The 15,158-nt window shown below is 43.6% G+C and overlaps 1 protein-coding gene across 6 annotated transcripts in view; it reads left to right on the top strand.

Annotated features, from left to right (window-relative positions):
• Positions 1-15,158, top strand: part of TBCE (tubulin folding cofactor E) — a 91,665-nt gene that overhangs the window by 33,162 nt on the left and 43,345 nt on the right. For all 6 annotated transcript variants that reach the window (XM_024250883.3, XM_054559339.2, XM_054559410.2 and 3 more), the window contains 1 exon segment: positions 6,761-6,845. In XM_024250883.3, coding sequence (XP_024106651.2) covers positions 6,761-6,845 — 85 coding nt within the window.

Genomic DNA, 15,158 nt, shown 5'->3' with positions numbered 1-15,158 from the left:
CAAGTGATTCTCTCACCTTAGCCTCCCAAGTTGCTGGGACTACAGGTGTGCACCACCATGCCCAGCTAATTTTTTGTATTTTTTAGAGAGCGGGTTTTGCCAGGCTGGTTTTTAGCACCTGGGCTCAAGCAATCTGCCTGCCTAGGCTTCCCAAAGTGCTGGGATTACAGGTGTGAACCACCACACCTAGCCCTTATTTTTTGAGACACAGTCTTGCTCTACAGCCCCGGCTGGAGTGCAGTGGCATGATCATAGCTCACTGCAGCCTCAACCTCTGGGGCCCAAGTGATCGTCCCACCTCAGTCTCCTGAGTAGTTGGGACTACAGGCACTAGCCACCATACCTTGCTAATTTTTTGTTGAGACAAGGTCTTCCTATGGTGCCCAGACTGGACTTGAACTCCTGGGCTCAAGTGATCCTCCTGCCTTGGCCTCCGAAAGTGCTGGGATCACAGGCATGAGCCACAGTTCCACAGGCCAGCTTATATATAATTTTTGTGGGTACATAGTAGGTGTATATATTTATAGGGTACATGAGATATTTTGATACAGGCATATAATATATCACATCTGGGTAAATGAGGTATCCATCACCATTTATTCTCTCTTTGTGTTACAAACAGCCCAATTATACCCTTTTAGTTATATAAAGATGTACAATAAATTATTGTTGATGGTAGTCACCCTGTCATGCTATCAAACACTAGATCTTATTCATGCTATCTGTATTTTTGTGCCCATTAACCATTCCCACTCCCTCCCCCTGCCCAGCCCCCCAGCCTTTAGTAACCATCATTCTACTTCTTCTTCTTCTTCTTTTTTTTTTTTTTTTAAGATGGAGTCTCGCTCTGTCGCCCAGGCTGGAGTGCAGTGGTGCCATCTTGGCCCACAGCAACCTCCGCCTCCTGGGTTCAAGCGATTCTTCTGCCTCAGCCTCCCAAGTAGCTGGGAATACAGGTGTGCACCACCACACCTGGCTAAATTTTGTATTTTTAATGGAGACGGGGATTTGCCACGTTGGCCAGGCTGCTCTCGAACTCCTGACCTCAAGTGATCCACCTGCCTTAGCCTCCCAAAGTGCTGAGATTACAGGCATGAGCCACCATGCCCAGCCCTATTCTACTCTCTATCTCCATGAGTTCAATTATTTTCATTTTTTTAGCTCCTGCAAGTAAGTGAGAACATGTGAGGTTTGTCTTTCTGTGCTTGACTTATTTCACTTAACATAATGACCTCCAGTTCCACCCATGCTGTTGCAAATGACAGGATCTCATTCTTTTTTAAGGCTGGATAGTATTTTATTGTGTATGTGTTTATTTTCTTTTTCTTTTTTTTCCTTTTGAGACAGAGTCTCGCTTTGCCACCCAGGCTGGAGTGCAGTGGAGCGATCGCGGCTCACTGCAAGCTCTGCCTCCCGGGTTCACGCCATTCTCCTGCCTCAGCCTCCCGAGTAGCTGGGACTACAGGTGCCCACCACCACGCCCGGCTAATTTTTTGTATTTTTAGTGGAGACGGGGTTTCACCATGTTAGCCAGGATGGTCTCGATCTCCTGACCTCATGATCTGCCCACCTCTGCCTCCCAAAGTGCTGGGATTACAGGCGTGAGCCACCGCGCCTGGCCCTTATGTGTTTATTTTCTTTATCCATTCATCTGTTGATGGACACTTAGGTTGATTCCAAACCTTGGCTATTCTGAATAGTGCTGCAGTAAACATAGGAGTGCAGATTGTCTCTTCTGTATACTGGTTTTCTTTGTTTTCGGTATATAACTAGCAGTGGGATTGCTGGAACATATGGCAGTTCTATTTTTAGTTTTTCGAGGAATCTCCAAACTGTTCTCCATGGTGGTTGTACTAATTTACATTCCCACTAACAGTGTGTGAGAGTTCCCTTTTCTCTAGCATTTGTTATAGCCTCTCTTTTGGATAAAAGCCCTTTTAACTGGAGTGATGTGATATCTCATTGTAGTTTTGATTTGCATTTCTCTGATGATCAGTGATGTTGAGCACCTTTTCATATACCTGCTTGCCATTTGTATGCCTTCCTTTGAGAAATGTCTATTCAGATCTTTTGCCCATTTCTTAAACGGATTAGTAGATGTTTTTCCCATTGAATTGTTTGAGCTCCTTATTATATTCTGGTTATTAATCCCTTATTAGATGAGTAGTTTGTAAATATTTTCTCCCATTCTGTGAGTTGTCTCTTCACTTTGTTGATTGTTTATTTATTTATTTATTTATCTTTTGAGACGAGTCTCGCTCTGTCTCCAGGCTGGAGTGCAGTAGCGCCATCTTGGCTCACTGCAACCTCCACTGCCCCGGCTCAAGCGATTCTTTTGCCTTAGCCTTCCGAGTAGCTGGGACTACAGGGGTGCGCCACCACGCCCAGATAATTTTTGTATTTTTAGTAGAGACGGGTTTCACCACGTTGGCCAGGATGGTCTCAATCTCTTTTTTTTTTTTTTGAGACGGAGTCTTGCTTTGTCGCCTAGGCTGGAGTGCAGTGGCGCGATCTGGGCTCACTGCAAGCTCCGCCTCCCGGGTTCACGCCATTCTTCTGCTTCAGCCTCCCGAGCAGCTGGGACTACAGGCGCCCGCCACCATGCGGGGCTAATTTTTTGTATTTTTTAGTAGAGACGGGGTTTTACCGTGGTGGTAGCCAGGATGGTCTCGATCTCCTGACCTCGTGACCTTGTGATCCACCCGCCTCGGCCTCCCAAAGTGCTGGGATTACAGGTGTAAGCCACCGCGTCCGGCACTTCGTTGATTGTTTCTTTCGCTATGCAGAACCTTTGTGATGGATTAATTATTTTTAATTCTTGTGATGTCAGTGAAGTTGGGCCTGATTATGATTGGCTTTTCATGTGGCATGAGTCCATGGAGAACAGGAAACAAATTAGGTTGACCAGAGTAATCAGGTTTGTGTGACAGCTTTATTTATCATTGTAAATTAATAAACCTGTGTGCTAGTGTCTGGTTCAGTCTTTTGTGCATTTGGAATTTTCAAATTGAGGCTATCAGGGTTTGTTCACCCCGGATGTAGAAAGCAAAAATCTGGATCTTACACATTCCTGGGATCTGACTGGTGAGGTATACCCTTATACCACGTCTGTCCACTCTCTCACTCATACTGGTTTCTGTACTTGCTCCTCTATCATTAATGTACTGGCCCCAGGGGAAAAGCTTGCTAAACCATAGATATTCTTCGTCAGACTTACAGCTAATCACAGTTGAATGCTGGCCTTGCTCCTTCTGTCTGCTTTGGCTTGAAAAATGACTTGTGCTTTGCAGTGTGAGAGAATGGCCTTATTTTGTGCATTCTTCTTTGTAGCATCCATCAATTCAACCCATTCTGATAGTTTCTATGATGATAACATTAATTGTACTTCTTTCTTTTTTTTTTTTTCTTTTGAGATAGAGTTTTGCTCTTGTCGCCTAGGCTGGAGTACAATGGTGCGATCTTGGCTCACTGCAACCTACACTTGCTGGGTTCCAGCAATTCTCCCACCTCAGCCTCCCAAGTAGCTGGGATTACAGGCAACTGCCACCACGCCCGACTAATTTTTCTATTTTTAGTAGAGATGGGGTTTCGCCATGTTGGTCAGGCTGGTCTCAAACTCCTGACCTCAGGTGATCCACCTGACTTGGCCTCCATAAGTGCTGGGACCATAGGTGTGAGCCATCATGCCCGGGTATTGGAAAATGTTTTCTTTTAATGACAGCATTTATACCATTTATGTTTTACTTAATTATTGATAATTTGGGTTTATATCTCTCATCTTACTACTTGCTTTTTGTTTGTTTTGCTGACATTCTGTTCCTTTTTTTCTCCCTTCATTGGATGACGATGATGATTATTTGTGGTGTTTTCTTTTTTTTTTTGAGACAAGGTCTTACTCCATTGCTCAGGCTGGAGTGCAGTAGCGCTGTCTGCAAATTCCGCCTCCTGGGTTGAAGCAGTCCTCGCACCTCAGCCTTCCAAGATGTAGTCCCAGCTACTCAGAAGGCTAAGGCAAAAGAATCCCTTGAGCCGGGCTTATTTTTGTAGTTTTTGTAGAGACATGGTTTCACTATGTTACCTAGGCTGATCTCAAATTCCTGAGCTCAAGCAATCAGCCAGCCTTGGCCTCCCAAAGTGCTGGGATCACAGGCGTGAGCTCCCATGCCCAGCCACTATTTCTTTTCTTTTTTTCTTTTTTGAGACAGAGTCTCCCTCTGTCACTCAGGCTGGAGTGCAGAGGCTCAACTTTGGCTCACTGCAACCTCCACATCCCAGGCTCAAGTGATCCTCCCACCTCAGCCTTCTGGGTAGCTGGGATCACAGGCACGCATCACCATACCCAGCTATTTTGTATTTTTAGTAGAGATGGGGTTTTGCCATGTTGCCTAGGCTGGTCTCGAACTCCTGAGCTCAAGCAATCCACTCACCTTCGCCTCCCAAAGTGCTGGGATTACAGGCGTGAGCCACCAAGCCTAGAGATGATTATTTTTATCTTGTGTTTCTTCTCCATTAGTTTGGTAGTTGTGGTGGTATGATATATATTGGTTTTTGTTCATGGTTCCTGGTTCTTAACTCCCATACCTCTTGTTACAGTCTTTTGTTATAATATTGGTGTGTCAGGCCTCAGGAAACAGGATCTCTCTCCTGCCCCAAGGCAGAACTCTAATCTTCTTCCACCATTCTGATTGTGGGTCATAAGACCGTCCGGGAGAGGCTCCCACCCCTCTACACTAGAGGCAGGAATGCCTCTTTGAAGTCTTTGAACTTCTAGATAGCTGAATCTGTGAAGGTTCTTGCATCCATGGAGGGCTTGGAAGCTCCACAGCCCTTCCCCTGTACTTCACCTTAGCACACCTCTTCATCTAGATTCTTTGCAATATTTTTTATAATAAACCTGTAAATGTAAGTAAGTGTTTTCCTGAGTTCTGTGAGCCGCTCCAGCAAATTAATCAGATACAAAGAGGGGGCTGTTGGAACCCCAGCTGTTTGAAGCTGGTCGGTCAGAAGTTCCAGACGCCCAGGCTGGTGGCTGGTGGTCTGACACTATGTCCAGTCAGATAGTGTCAGAATTGAATTGGCGGACACCCAGATGGCATCCCCCGCTTGGTGTGTGGGGAAAACCCCCAGACATTCGGTCACAGAAGTCATCTTCTGTGCTGATTGTTGTAGTGTGAGGAATAGTGTAGCAGAGGAAAGACATGGTTTGGAGAGAGTTTTAACTTACACAGTAATTATTCATTTTTTATTTTTCCTTACACAGCAGTTAATTTTGTATTATTTAGAGGTAAGTCTAGAGATTAAAATATGCATCTCTGGTTTACAGAAATCTAGTCTAATAATTATACCTCCTTTTGGACCTTAGAACATGCCATTTATCACCTTCCTAACTCATATGTGTGACATATTAACCAATGTTTATTTTAAACCCAAAGAACTGATATTATTACTTTATATTGTCTGTATTACTCTAACTTTACCCATATATTTACCCTTTTCTTGCCTTCTATCTCCCCACCCCTCGTATCTTTAGGCTTCTGTCTGGTATAATTTTCTTTTTCCTTGAAGACTACCTTTATTGGGTTTTTCTTTGCTGAAATTGAAGGAAAAAATTATTTTTCCTTTTTTATTTTTTATTTGTTGAGACGGAGTCTCGCCTTGTCGCCTAGGCTGGAGTGCAGTGGCGTGATCTCGGCTCACTGCAACCTCCGCCTTCTGGGTTCACGCCATTCTCCTGCCTCAGCCTCCGGAGTAGCTGAGACTATAGGCGCTCGCCACTGCGCCTGGCTAATTTTTTGTATTTTTAGTAGAGACGGGGTTTCACCGTGTTAGCCAGGATGGTCTCGATCTCCTGACCTCGTGATCTGCCTGCCTTGGGCTCCCAAAGTGCTGGGGTTACAGGCGCGAGCCACCGTGCCCGGCCTTTTTTTTTTTTTTTTTTTTTTTTTTTTTTGAGACAGAATTTTGCTCTTGTTGCCCAGGCTGGAGTGCAGTGGCATGATCTCGGCTCACTGCAACCTCCGCCTCCCTGCAAACTCCGCCTCCCGGGATCAAGCGATTCTCCTGCCTCAGCCTCCCGAGTAGCTGGGATTACTGTCATGCGTCACCACGCCCGGCTAATTTTGTATTTTTAGTAGAGACGGGGTTTCTTCACGTTGGTCAGGCCAGTCTCGACCAGTCTCGAATTCCTGACCTCAGGTGATCCGCCCACCTTGGCCTCGCAAAGTGTTGGGATTACAGGCGTGTGCCACTGTGCCTGGGCTTTTTTTTTTTTTTTTTAATTTTTATTGTAGCTACATACATAACATAAAGTTTGCCATTTTAACCACTTTTTAATTTAACATTTTAAATTGTGGTAAAATATACGTAACATAAAATTTACCATCTGAACCAATTTTGAATGTACAGTTCAGTAGTAACTACCCTAAGTATCTTATATAAGTGGAATATGGTGTTTGTCCTTTTGTGGTGGCTTATTTCTCTTAGTGTAATGTCCTCAAGGATCAGTCTTGTTTAGTGTGCTCAATAAATTTTAGCCATTCTTGTTTTCTGGAGTGGTGGTTTTTGTTGGCTTTTTCACCCAGACATGCTATGGCATTTGCTGATTGAAGTCCTGAGTATAAGGCTAACTTGTCCATTCCCTCCTCCGCAAGTGGTATCTGTGTGATATGGTTTCCACTGCAAATTGGTATTTGCTTGCAGAAAAATGGAGCATTGCTTGTATCATCATCTGTTACTCATTTGGTTTTTCTTGTTCTGCTAGGACCCTGGTTAGGAGTAGAATGGGACAACCCCGAGAGAGGAAAGCATGATGGGAGCCACGAAGGGACTGTGTATTTTCAATGCAGGTAACTTTTCACTATGAATCAGCATGGTCATTTAGTCAAGGTTATATTTAATACTTGACAAGGAGGGATGGAGAGGAAGAAACGTTTGGCTCATGGAGTAGTTATATTATGGAATTTGTTGTATTCCAAAAAGGCAGTGATTTTATTTGTGGCTTAATTGCTGCTGTTTGTAGCATTTTTCCCTTTTTAAAAAAATTTCTGACTCTTGACCTTATGGGTGGCGTTGCTTTCTTCGTCCCTTTTTTTTTTTTACAGTCCTTTACATTGGATGAATGTAAACCTTTCTGGCTCATTACCAATTTACAATCCAGTAAGTAAATAATAGAAAAGAGAAATAGCCTAGTTATCCAGTAAGAAGGAATTGATTACCCAAAATACAGAACATCTGAATAGTGGAATGCTGAGCCACCGTTAAAAAAATTTCTTATCATAGGAAGAGTTATATGTCACATTGCATTTCTTTTTCTTTTTCTTTTTTTTTTTTGAGACGGAGTCTCGCTCTGTCGCCCAGCTGGAGTGCAGTGGCACAATCTCGGCTCACTGCAACCTCCACCTCCCAGGTTGAAGCTATTCTCCTGCCTCAGCCTCCTGAGTAGCTGGGATTACAGGTGCCCGTCACCATGGCCGGCTAATTTCTGCACTTTTAGTAGAGACGAGGTTTCACCATATTGGCCAGGCTGGTCTCGAACTCCTGACCTTGTGATCCGCCTGCCTCGGCCTCCCAAAATGCTGGGATTACAGGTGTGAGCCACCGTGCCCGGCCCGTCACATTGCATTTCTATTAATATTTTTGATTGCCTGATGTCAGAAAAACTGCGTGAAGCTCTGAAAAGGGTGCTGGGGAGCCTTCAGGCAGAGCCTATCTTCTAAATTTTTGTTGTTGTTGTTGATTTTTATTAGTTTTCAATTTCTCAAAAGGATCTTTCCCTAGTAAGCTGTTTTTCCTTAAGTATGGTACAGTGAACACAATACTGCCCTAGAAATCAGGAGGCCTCTAGTCTGTTTTTAACAACGTTTTTTGTTTGTTTGGTTGGTTTATTTATTTGTTTATTTTTTGAGACATTGTCTCGCCTAGACTGGAATGCAGTGGCATGATCATGACTCACTGTCACCCTGAACTCCTGGGCTCAAGTGATCTTCCCACCTCAGCCTCCTGAGTAGCTGGGACTACAGGCACGTACCAGCACACCCAGCTAATTAAAAAAAAAAAAAAAAAAAAATAGAGATGAAGTTTTTCTATGTTGCCCAGGCTGGTCTCAAACTCCTGGCCTCAAGCGATCCTCCCACCTCAGCTTCTCAAAGTGCTGGGATTACAGATGTGAGCCACTGCACCAACCCCACTTTTAACAGTCTTTATGGTCCTGAACAAGACAAGTTTACTAGCCTTTAAAATGAAGGTCAGAATTAGGTAACCACACAGCATATCTCCTGGTCCACTATTCCATAATTTTAGAAAGTCAGGATGTTCTTAAAAGGCCAACTCTACTTGTAGACTTGCCATCTCTGAATTTGTTCAGAGCTGTTCAGGTTATATGTTTAGGGAGAAATATTTTAGCCAGGCCTACAGATTCCTTAGGTACCTGGACCATGACCTTACAAACCCTCCAGTGAAAGGACTTTTTTCTTTTTTTTTGAGATGTAGTCTCACTCTGTGGCCAAGGCTGGAGTGCAGTGGCGTGATCTTGGCTCAGTGCAACCTCCACCTCCCTGGTTCAAGCAATTCCCCTGCCTCAGCCTCCTGAGTAGCTGGGATTACAGGCGTACGCTACCACGTCTGGCTAATTTTTTTGTATTTTTAGTAGAGACGGGGATTTCACCAGGTTGGCCAGACTCTTCTCGAACTCCTGACCTCAGGCAGTCCACTGGCCTCGCCCTCCCAAAGTGCTGGGATTACAGGTGTGAGCCACCACCCCCTGTGAAAGGACTTTTTATTTGGAACTTACCCCAGCCTACTTCCGTCTTCTAAAAGCTTGCCCAAATTGTCCATAATTTTATGGTCTTTAATGGTTTTTGGATACAGTGATATTTTCAAAGTCTTGGTTACTCTGAGCAGAAAAATCAAGAATTGCTTCAAGTCCTGGGTGATGCAGGGTTTGTCCTGAAATGCTAATGGAAGGCCTTGGTTCAGGGACATTGACTCAGTATAGTCATGCATTGCTTAATGAAGGGGATGCATTCTGAGAAATGCCTGTTAGGTGGTTTCATCATTGTGTGAACATCATAGTGTACTTACACAAACCTGGATGGTGTAGCCTACTACACACCTAGGCTACTGTATGGCATAGCCTATTGCTTTTAGGCTATAAACCTGTACAGCATGTTACTGTGCTGAATACTGTAGGCAATTATAACACAATGGTAAGTATTTATCTAAACATAGAAAAGGTACAGTAAAAATAAAAAATTGGCTGGGTGCGTCGGCTCACGCCTGTAATCCCAGCGCTTTGGGAGGCCAAGGCAGGCGGATCACGAGGTCAGGAGTTCAAGACCAGCCTGGCCAATATGATGAAACCCTGTCTCTACTAAAAATATAAAAATTAGCCAGGCGTGGTGGCGGGCGCCTGTAGTCCCAGCTACTGGGGAGGCTGAGGCAGAGAATCGCTTGAACCTGGGAGGTGGAGGTTGCAGTGAACTGAGATCGTGCCACTGCACTCCAGCCTGGGTGACAGAGTGAGACTCCATCTCAAAAAAAAAAAAAAAAAATTAAGCAGTGTGGGGTGGTACGTGTGGTATGTGCCTGTTAGTACCAGCTACTTGGGAGGCTGAGTAGTTAGGATTGCTTAAGCCCAGGAGTTTCAAGACCAGCCTAGGCAACGCAATGAGATCTCATCGTAAAAAAAAAAAAAAAGATAGAAAATGGTATGCCTGCATAGGGCACTTAGCGTGAATGGACCTTGTAGGACTGGAAGTTGCTCTGGGTAAGTGAGTGAGTGGTGAGTAAATGTGAAGGCTGGGACATTCTTGTACCCTACTGTAGACTTTGGAAACACTGTAGCCTTAGGCTACACTAAATTTAGAAGTTTATTCTTTCTTTAGTAATAAATTAACCTTAGCTTCCTGTAACTTTTTTATTTTATAAACTTTAAATTTTTTTTTTTGGGGGGATGGATTCTTGCTCTGTCACCCAGGCTGGAGTGCAGTGGCATGATCTCAGCTCACTGCACTGCCTGGGTTCCAACGATTCTCTTGCCTCAGCCTCCTGAGTAGCTGAGATTACAGGCATGCGCCGCCACACCTGGGTAATTTTTGTATTTTTAGTAGAGACGGGATTTCACCATGTTGGCCAGGCTGGTTTTGAACTCCTGACCTCGTGATCAACCCTCCTCAGCCTCCCAAAGTGCTGGGATTATAGGCGTGAGCCACCATGCCCGGCACTTTTTTTTTTTTTTTTTTTGAGACAGAGTCTTGCTCCGTCACCCACGCTGGAGTGCAGTGGCGCAATCTCGGCTCAATGCAACCTCTGCCTCCCAGGTTCAAGCGATTCTCCTGCCTCAGTCTCCCAAGCAGCTGGGACTACAGGCACATGTCACCATGCCCGGCTAATTTTTGTATTTTTAGTGGAGACGAGGTTTCGCCATGTTGGCCATTCTGGTCTCAACCTCCTGATCTCAGGTGATCCGCCCGCCTTGGCTTCCCAAATTGCTGAGATTATAGGCATGAGCCACTGCGCTAGACCTGAGCCTTCTCCAGAGTACCTCCTGAAGGACCTGCCTGAGGGTAGTTTACAATTAACTTTTTTTTTTTTTTTTTTTAATAAGTAGGAGTTTGCTGGGCACAGCCTCTCATGCCTGTAATCCCAGCACTTTGGGAGGCTGAGGCAGGAGGATCACCTGAGGTCAAGAGTTCGAGACCAGCCTGGCCAACATGGTGAAACCCCGTCTCTACTAAAAACAGAAAAAATTAGCTGGGCATGGTGGCACGCATCTGTAATCCTAGCTACTGGGAAGGTTGAGGCATGAGAATCACTTGAACCTGGGAGGCGGAGGTTGCAGTCAGCCGAGATCACACCATTGCACTCCAGCTTGGTCGGCAGAGTGAAACTGTGTCTCAAAAAAAAAAAGAAAAAATAGAAGGAGTACACTGTAACATAATGATAAAAAGTATAGTATAGTGAACACTTAAACTAGTAACATAGCCATTTATTGTCATTATCAAATATTATGTACTATACATAATTGTATGTGCTATACTTTTATATGACTGGCAGCGTAGTAGGCTTGTTTACACCAGCATCACCACAAACACAAGTATTATGTTGTACTACAGCATTAAGACAGCTACAGCTTCACTAGGAGACAGGATTTTTTCAGCTCCAGTGTGATTATGGGACCACTGTAGTATATGCGGTCCGTTGTTGACCTACACGTCATTATGTGGTGCATGACTGTATTCGGATTCTTAGCCTTGGAACAACTGCTTACTTCATTATGTCGTCTAGTGTTGTGTTGTCATGCCTAAACATTTACATAATTGAAATACATATTATCTTATTATAAATAACTTTTTAAAATTTAAATAGGCACTTTGTTGACATTAAAAAATTATATGAGTAGGTAAAGTTATCTGTGAATTCCATTTCAGGATATTTATGGGGCAATACAAAAGAGATCATTGGGTCTGAAGTGGTGGAGAACCAGTGGTCTGGACTACAGGAATTTAACTGGTCCTTTAGAGTTTGATGATTTCATGTCATTTTTTAGTTTCTCTGATCTCTTTTGTAACCTAAGGTAAATATAGCAATCTCCTGAGCTATTATTACCCATAATTAATATTTGTAACATTAGCAATTAATAGTGGTTTACAGTGTCAAAATAAAAATAAAATGTGTAGACGAATGTCTAAATGTAACATTTTATTTGTGAAGCAAGAATTCCAGTTCAGGGCATCCACATAGACTAGATGGTCTTTGGTATATCCAAAGAACAAAGAGAAAGGTGGATTTTTTTCTTTTTGCTTTTGAGATGGAGTCTCACTCAGTCACCCAGGCTGGAGTGCAGTTGCGCCATCTCGGCTCACTGCAACATCCGCCTCCCGGGTCCAAGCGATTCTCCTGCCTCAGCCTCCTGAGTAGCTGGGACTACAGGTGCCCACCACCACACCTGGCTAATTTTTGTATTTTTAGTAGAGACGGAGTTTCACCATATTGGCCAGACTGGTCTCGAACTCCTGATCTTGTGATCTGCCCACCTCGGCCTCCCAAAGTGCTGGGATTACAGGTGTAAGCCACCGCTCCCGGCCTTTTTTTTGAGACGGAGTTTCACTCTTGTTGCCCAGGCTGGAGTGCAATGGCATGATCTCGCCTCACTGCACCCTCTGTTTCCCAGGTTCAAGGGATTCTGCTGTCTCAGTCTTTTGAGTAGCTGGGATTATAGGAAAGTGCCACCACGCCTGGCTAATTTTGTATTTTTAGACAGGATTTCTCCATGTTGGTCAGGCTGGTCTCAAACTCCCAACCTCAGGTGTTCTGCCCACCTCGGCCTCCAAAGTGAAGGGATTATAGGCGTCAACCACCGCGCCTGGCCACCCCCTCCCTTTTTTTTTTTTTTTTTTTGGAGACAGGGTCTTGCTCTGTCACCCAGGTAGTAGTACAGTGGCACAATCATGGCTCATTGCAGCCTCAACCTCCTACGCTCAAGCAGTTCTCCCACCTCACTTTTTGATTTTTTTGTAGAGATGGAGACTCCCTGTTTTGCCCTGGCTGGTCTCGAACTCCTGGGCTCAAGTGATCCTCCCACCTCGGCCTCCCAAAGTGCTGGGATTACAGGTGTTACCTGCCGTGCCCTGTCTAGTACATTTTATAAAAAGGAGAAATGTTACATACTGTTCTGAAAGAAAGTTCATTGCCACTAGTAAAGTTTTGGAGAGCTGGCTAGCAAGCTCTGATTGGTGAGTGATAGTGGTAGGTAAGATTAGTCTTAGCGTCACAGCCAATTGTTTTAGTAGCTATTAAATAAAACTGGCTTCAGGTTACAACAGGCAGTCTCAGCAGCTGGGCTTGTAATAAACTGAATTCTTGGAGCAGGTGCTGTATGCCCCGAGCACTTTTTCCCCTTGGCCCCTTGACTCTGATTTAGTTGGGTATGACAAGAATGACCCAGTTTCTGTAATCAACTTTCCCAAGATTTATGGCTGTGCGCCAGTCACCCGTGTCCTTCCTAGGTATTCCTGCTCTCTACTTCTTGTCTTTTGGAGTAGTTGAGGGGTTCAAATATGGTAAGTAACCTTGAAGTCCTCTTTACCTTGTCCCTAGACAGCAGAGTGGTTTTCAGTTTTTTTTTTTCTTTAAACCTAAACCACAGAGTATGCTCTGAACAGAGCTGTGTGTGTCAGTATTCTGCCCACTCACCTTTTATTTCAGTGCTTCTGTTTCCAAGCAATGATAGAAGTTCTCTTTTCTGGTGAGAAATAAATCTTAAAATTTGACTTTTCTTCAACACTAGGGAGCAGAATCTAACTTTAATACTTAGCATCAGAGAGGACGTGCTGTTCCAGCCTGTGTCTGTGATAATGGACATCTTAGGAAATGGGTGGTTGACAATTTAAGAAACAAAGCCCTAGAAATAAAGGATAAGTGTTTGAAAGAAAGGATAAATGTTTGAGGTGATGGATACCCCATTCACCCTGATGTGATTGTTACACGTGTGCCTGTATCAAAATATTGTATGCACCCTCAAAAATAAAAAATTAAACTAAAAAAAGAAAATTCTTGATTTATTCATATTTTGTGTCATAAGCCTGTTGTAAAGTGTTTTGAGGATCTTGGCTGAGCATTAATGGATTGGTATAAAATATTCTTTTGGTATGGTGTAAAGTGTTCGAGATTTTTTTTTTTTTTTTAATCAGGAAATGTAATGATAGTATGTGGGCAAGGCGCATCTCTGTTCAAAAAGGTGGTAGCTCTGCTTCATTTTTGGAAGGCTTTCTTGAATCAGAGCAAAATCATAATTGTGTCAACGCAAAAGCAGTTGAGATGAATATTAAATTCAGCTGATTAGAGAAGCAAACAAAAAGAGCAGTCTACAGCAAGGTGCTTTTCTACTGCACTGCTTTACTCACAGGAAAACAACCTCACTGGGTCAGCTCTTCAGATGTTACAGCGCTGAACACTGCAGGAAAGCTGAGTTCTCCTCTCATGATGAACAGCTAGTTATGCAACCTTGCCGAACACTAAACATTCCTGAAACAAACAGGGTATCAAGATCAACAGTATTTATTAGAAACTCCCCAGAGACCTGGCCTTTCCCAGTAGCTTGTATCCAAAGCTCCAACAAGAAAGAAGCTTACTGTGGAAGTTTGGGAGTCTGTTGGGGACCCTTTACCTTTGTGTAGTGTTGCCAGATTCAGCAAACAAAAATACCAAATGCATAGTGAACTTTGGATTTCAGATAAATAGCAAATCTTTTTTTTTAGTATAAATATGAGACATGCATGGGGGCATACTTAATTAAAAATGATTTGCTCTTTATCTGAAATACAAGCTTAACTGAGCATCTTCGATTCTATCTGGCAATCGTGATGGGGACATAGGACAGAATGAATCTTGATAACTGGGTTTTATGAGCACATCGTGTTTCCAAAAGGGCCATGGGTCAGGATGATGATTTTACCAGCAGCATGTGTAATTGGCAGGCAGAAGGAGGAAGGAACCTGAACAGGCCAAATGCTTCTAAGAGAAACGTTTTTGGACACCCCTCCCTGTGTTCTCCTCCTCACCAACATTTTTCTCTTTAGACATGGTTTAGAATTTGAGTGTTTGGATACAGTTTCTTAATATATTAATCTAGAATCTCAGTGGAGTCTATGTAAATTATTACGGTTTACCTCTTGGAGATTTGTTGTTATTGATGGGCACCCATTGAGCTAGGATTTTTCATTATTTGTTGAGGCTGTTTTGTTTTCTGAGAAACCTGCTGGAAATGTCCCAGAAAATATTGATCTTTAGTGTTAGTCTTTGATCTGTAAAGGGCATAGCATCCGCTTTGCAACTACCTAACACCATTCCTAACTCTCCTTTCATCTTCCTGCAACTAAACTCAACAGTAATAAAGATCTGTTCATGACTTCTTGTTTTTTACCATGGTTTTAAAACTTGTTTATTACCACTGTTTTAAAAAGTGTAGATTTAGGGCCTGGCACCGTGGCTATGCCTGTAATCCCAGCACTTTGGGAAGCCGAGGTGGGTGGATCACTTGAGGTCAGGAGTTCGAGACCGGCATGTCCAACATGATGAAACCCCGTGTCTACTAAAAATGCAAAAATTAGCTGGGTGTGGTGGTGGGCGTCCGTAATCCCAGCTACTTGGGAGGCTGAGGC

This window comes from Pongo abelii, chromosome 1 (genome assembly GCF_028885655.2).
Source record: "Pongo abelii isolate AG06213 chromosome 1, NHGRI_mPonAbe1-v2.0_pri, whole genome shotgun sequence".
In the NCBI taxonomy this organism is placed as follows: Eukaryota; Metazoa; Chordata; class Mammalia; order Primates; family Hominidae; genus Pongo; species Pongo abelii.
This window is presented reverse-complemented; position numbering and strand designations above follow the sequence as displayed.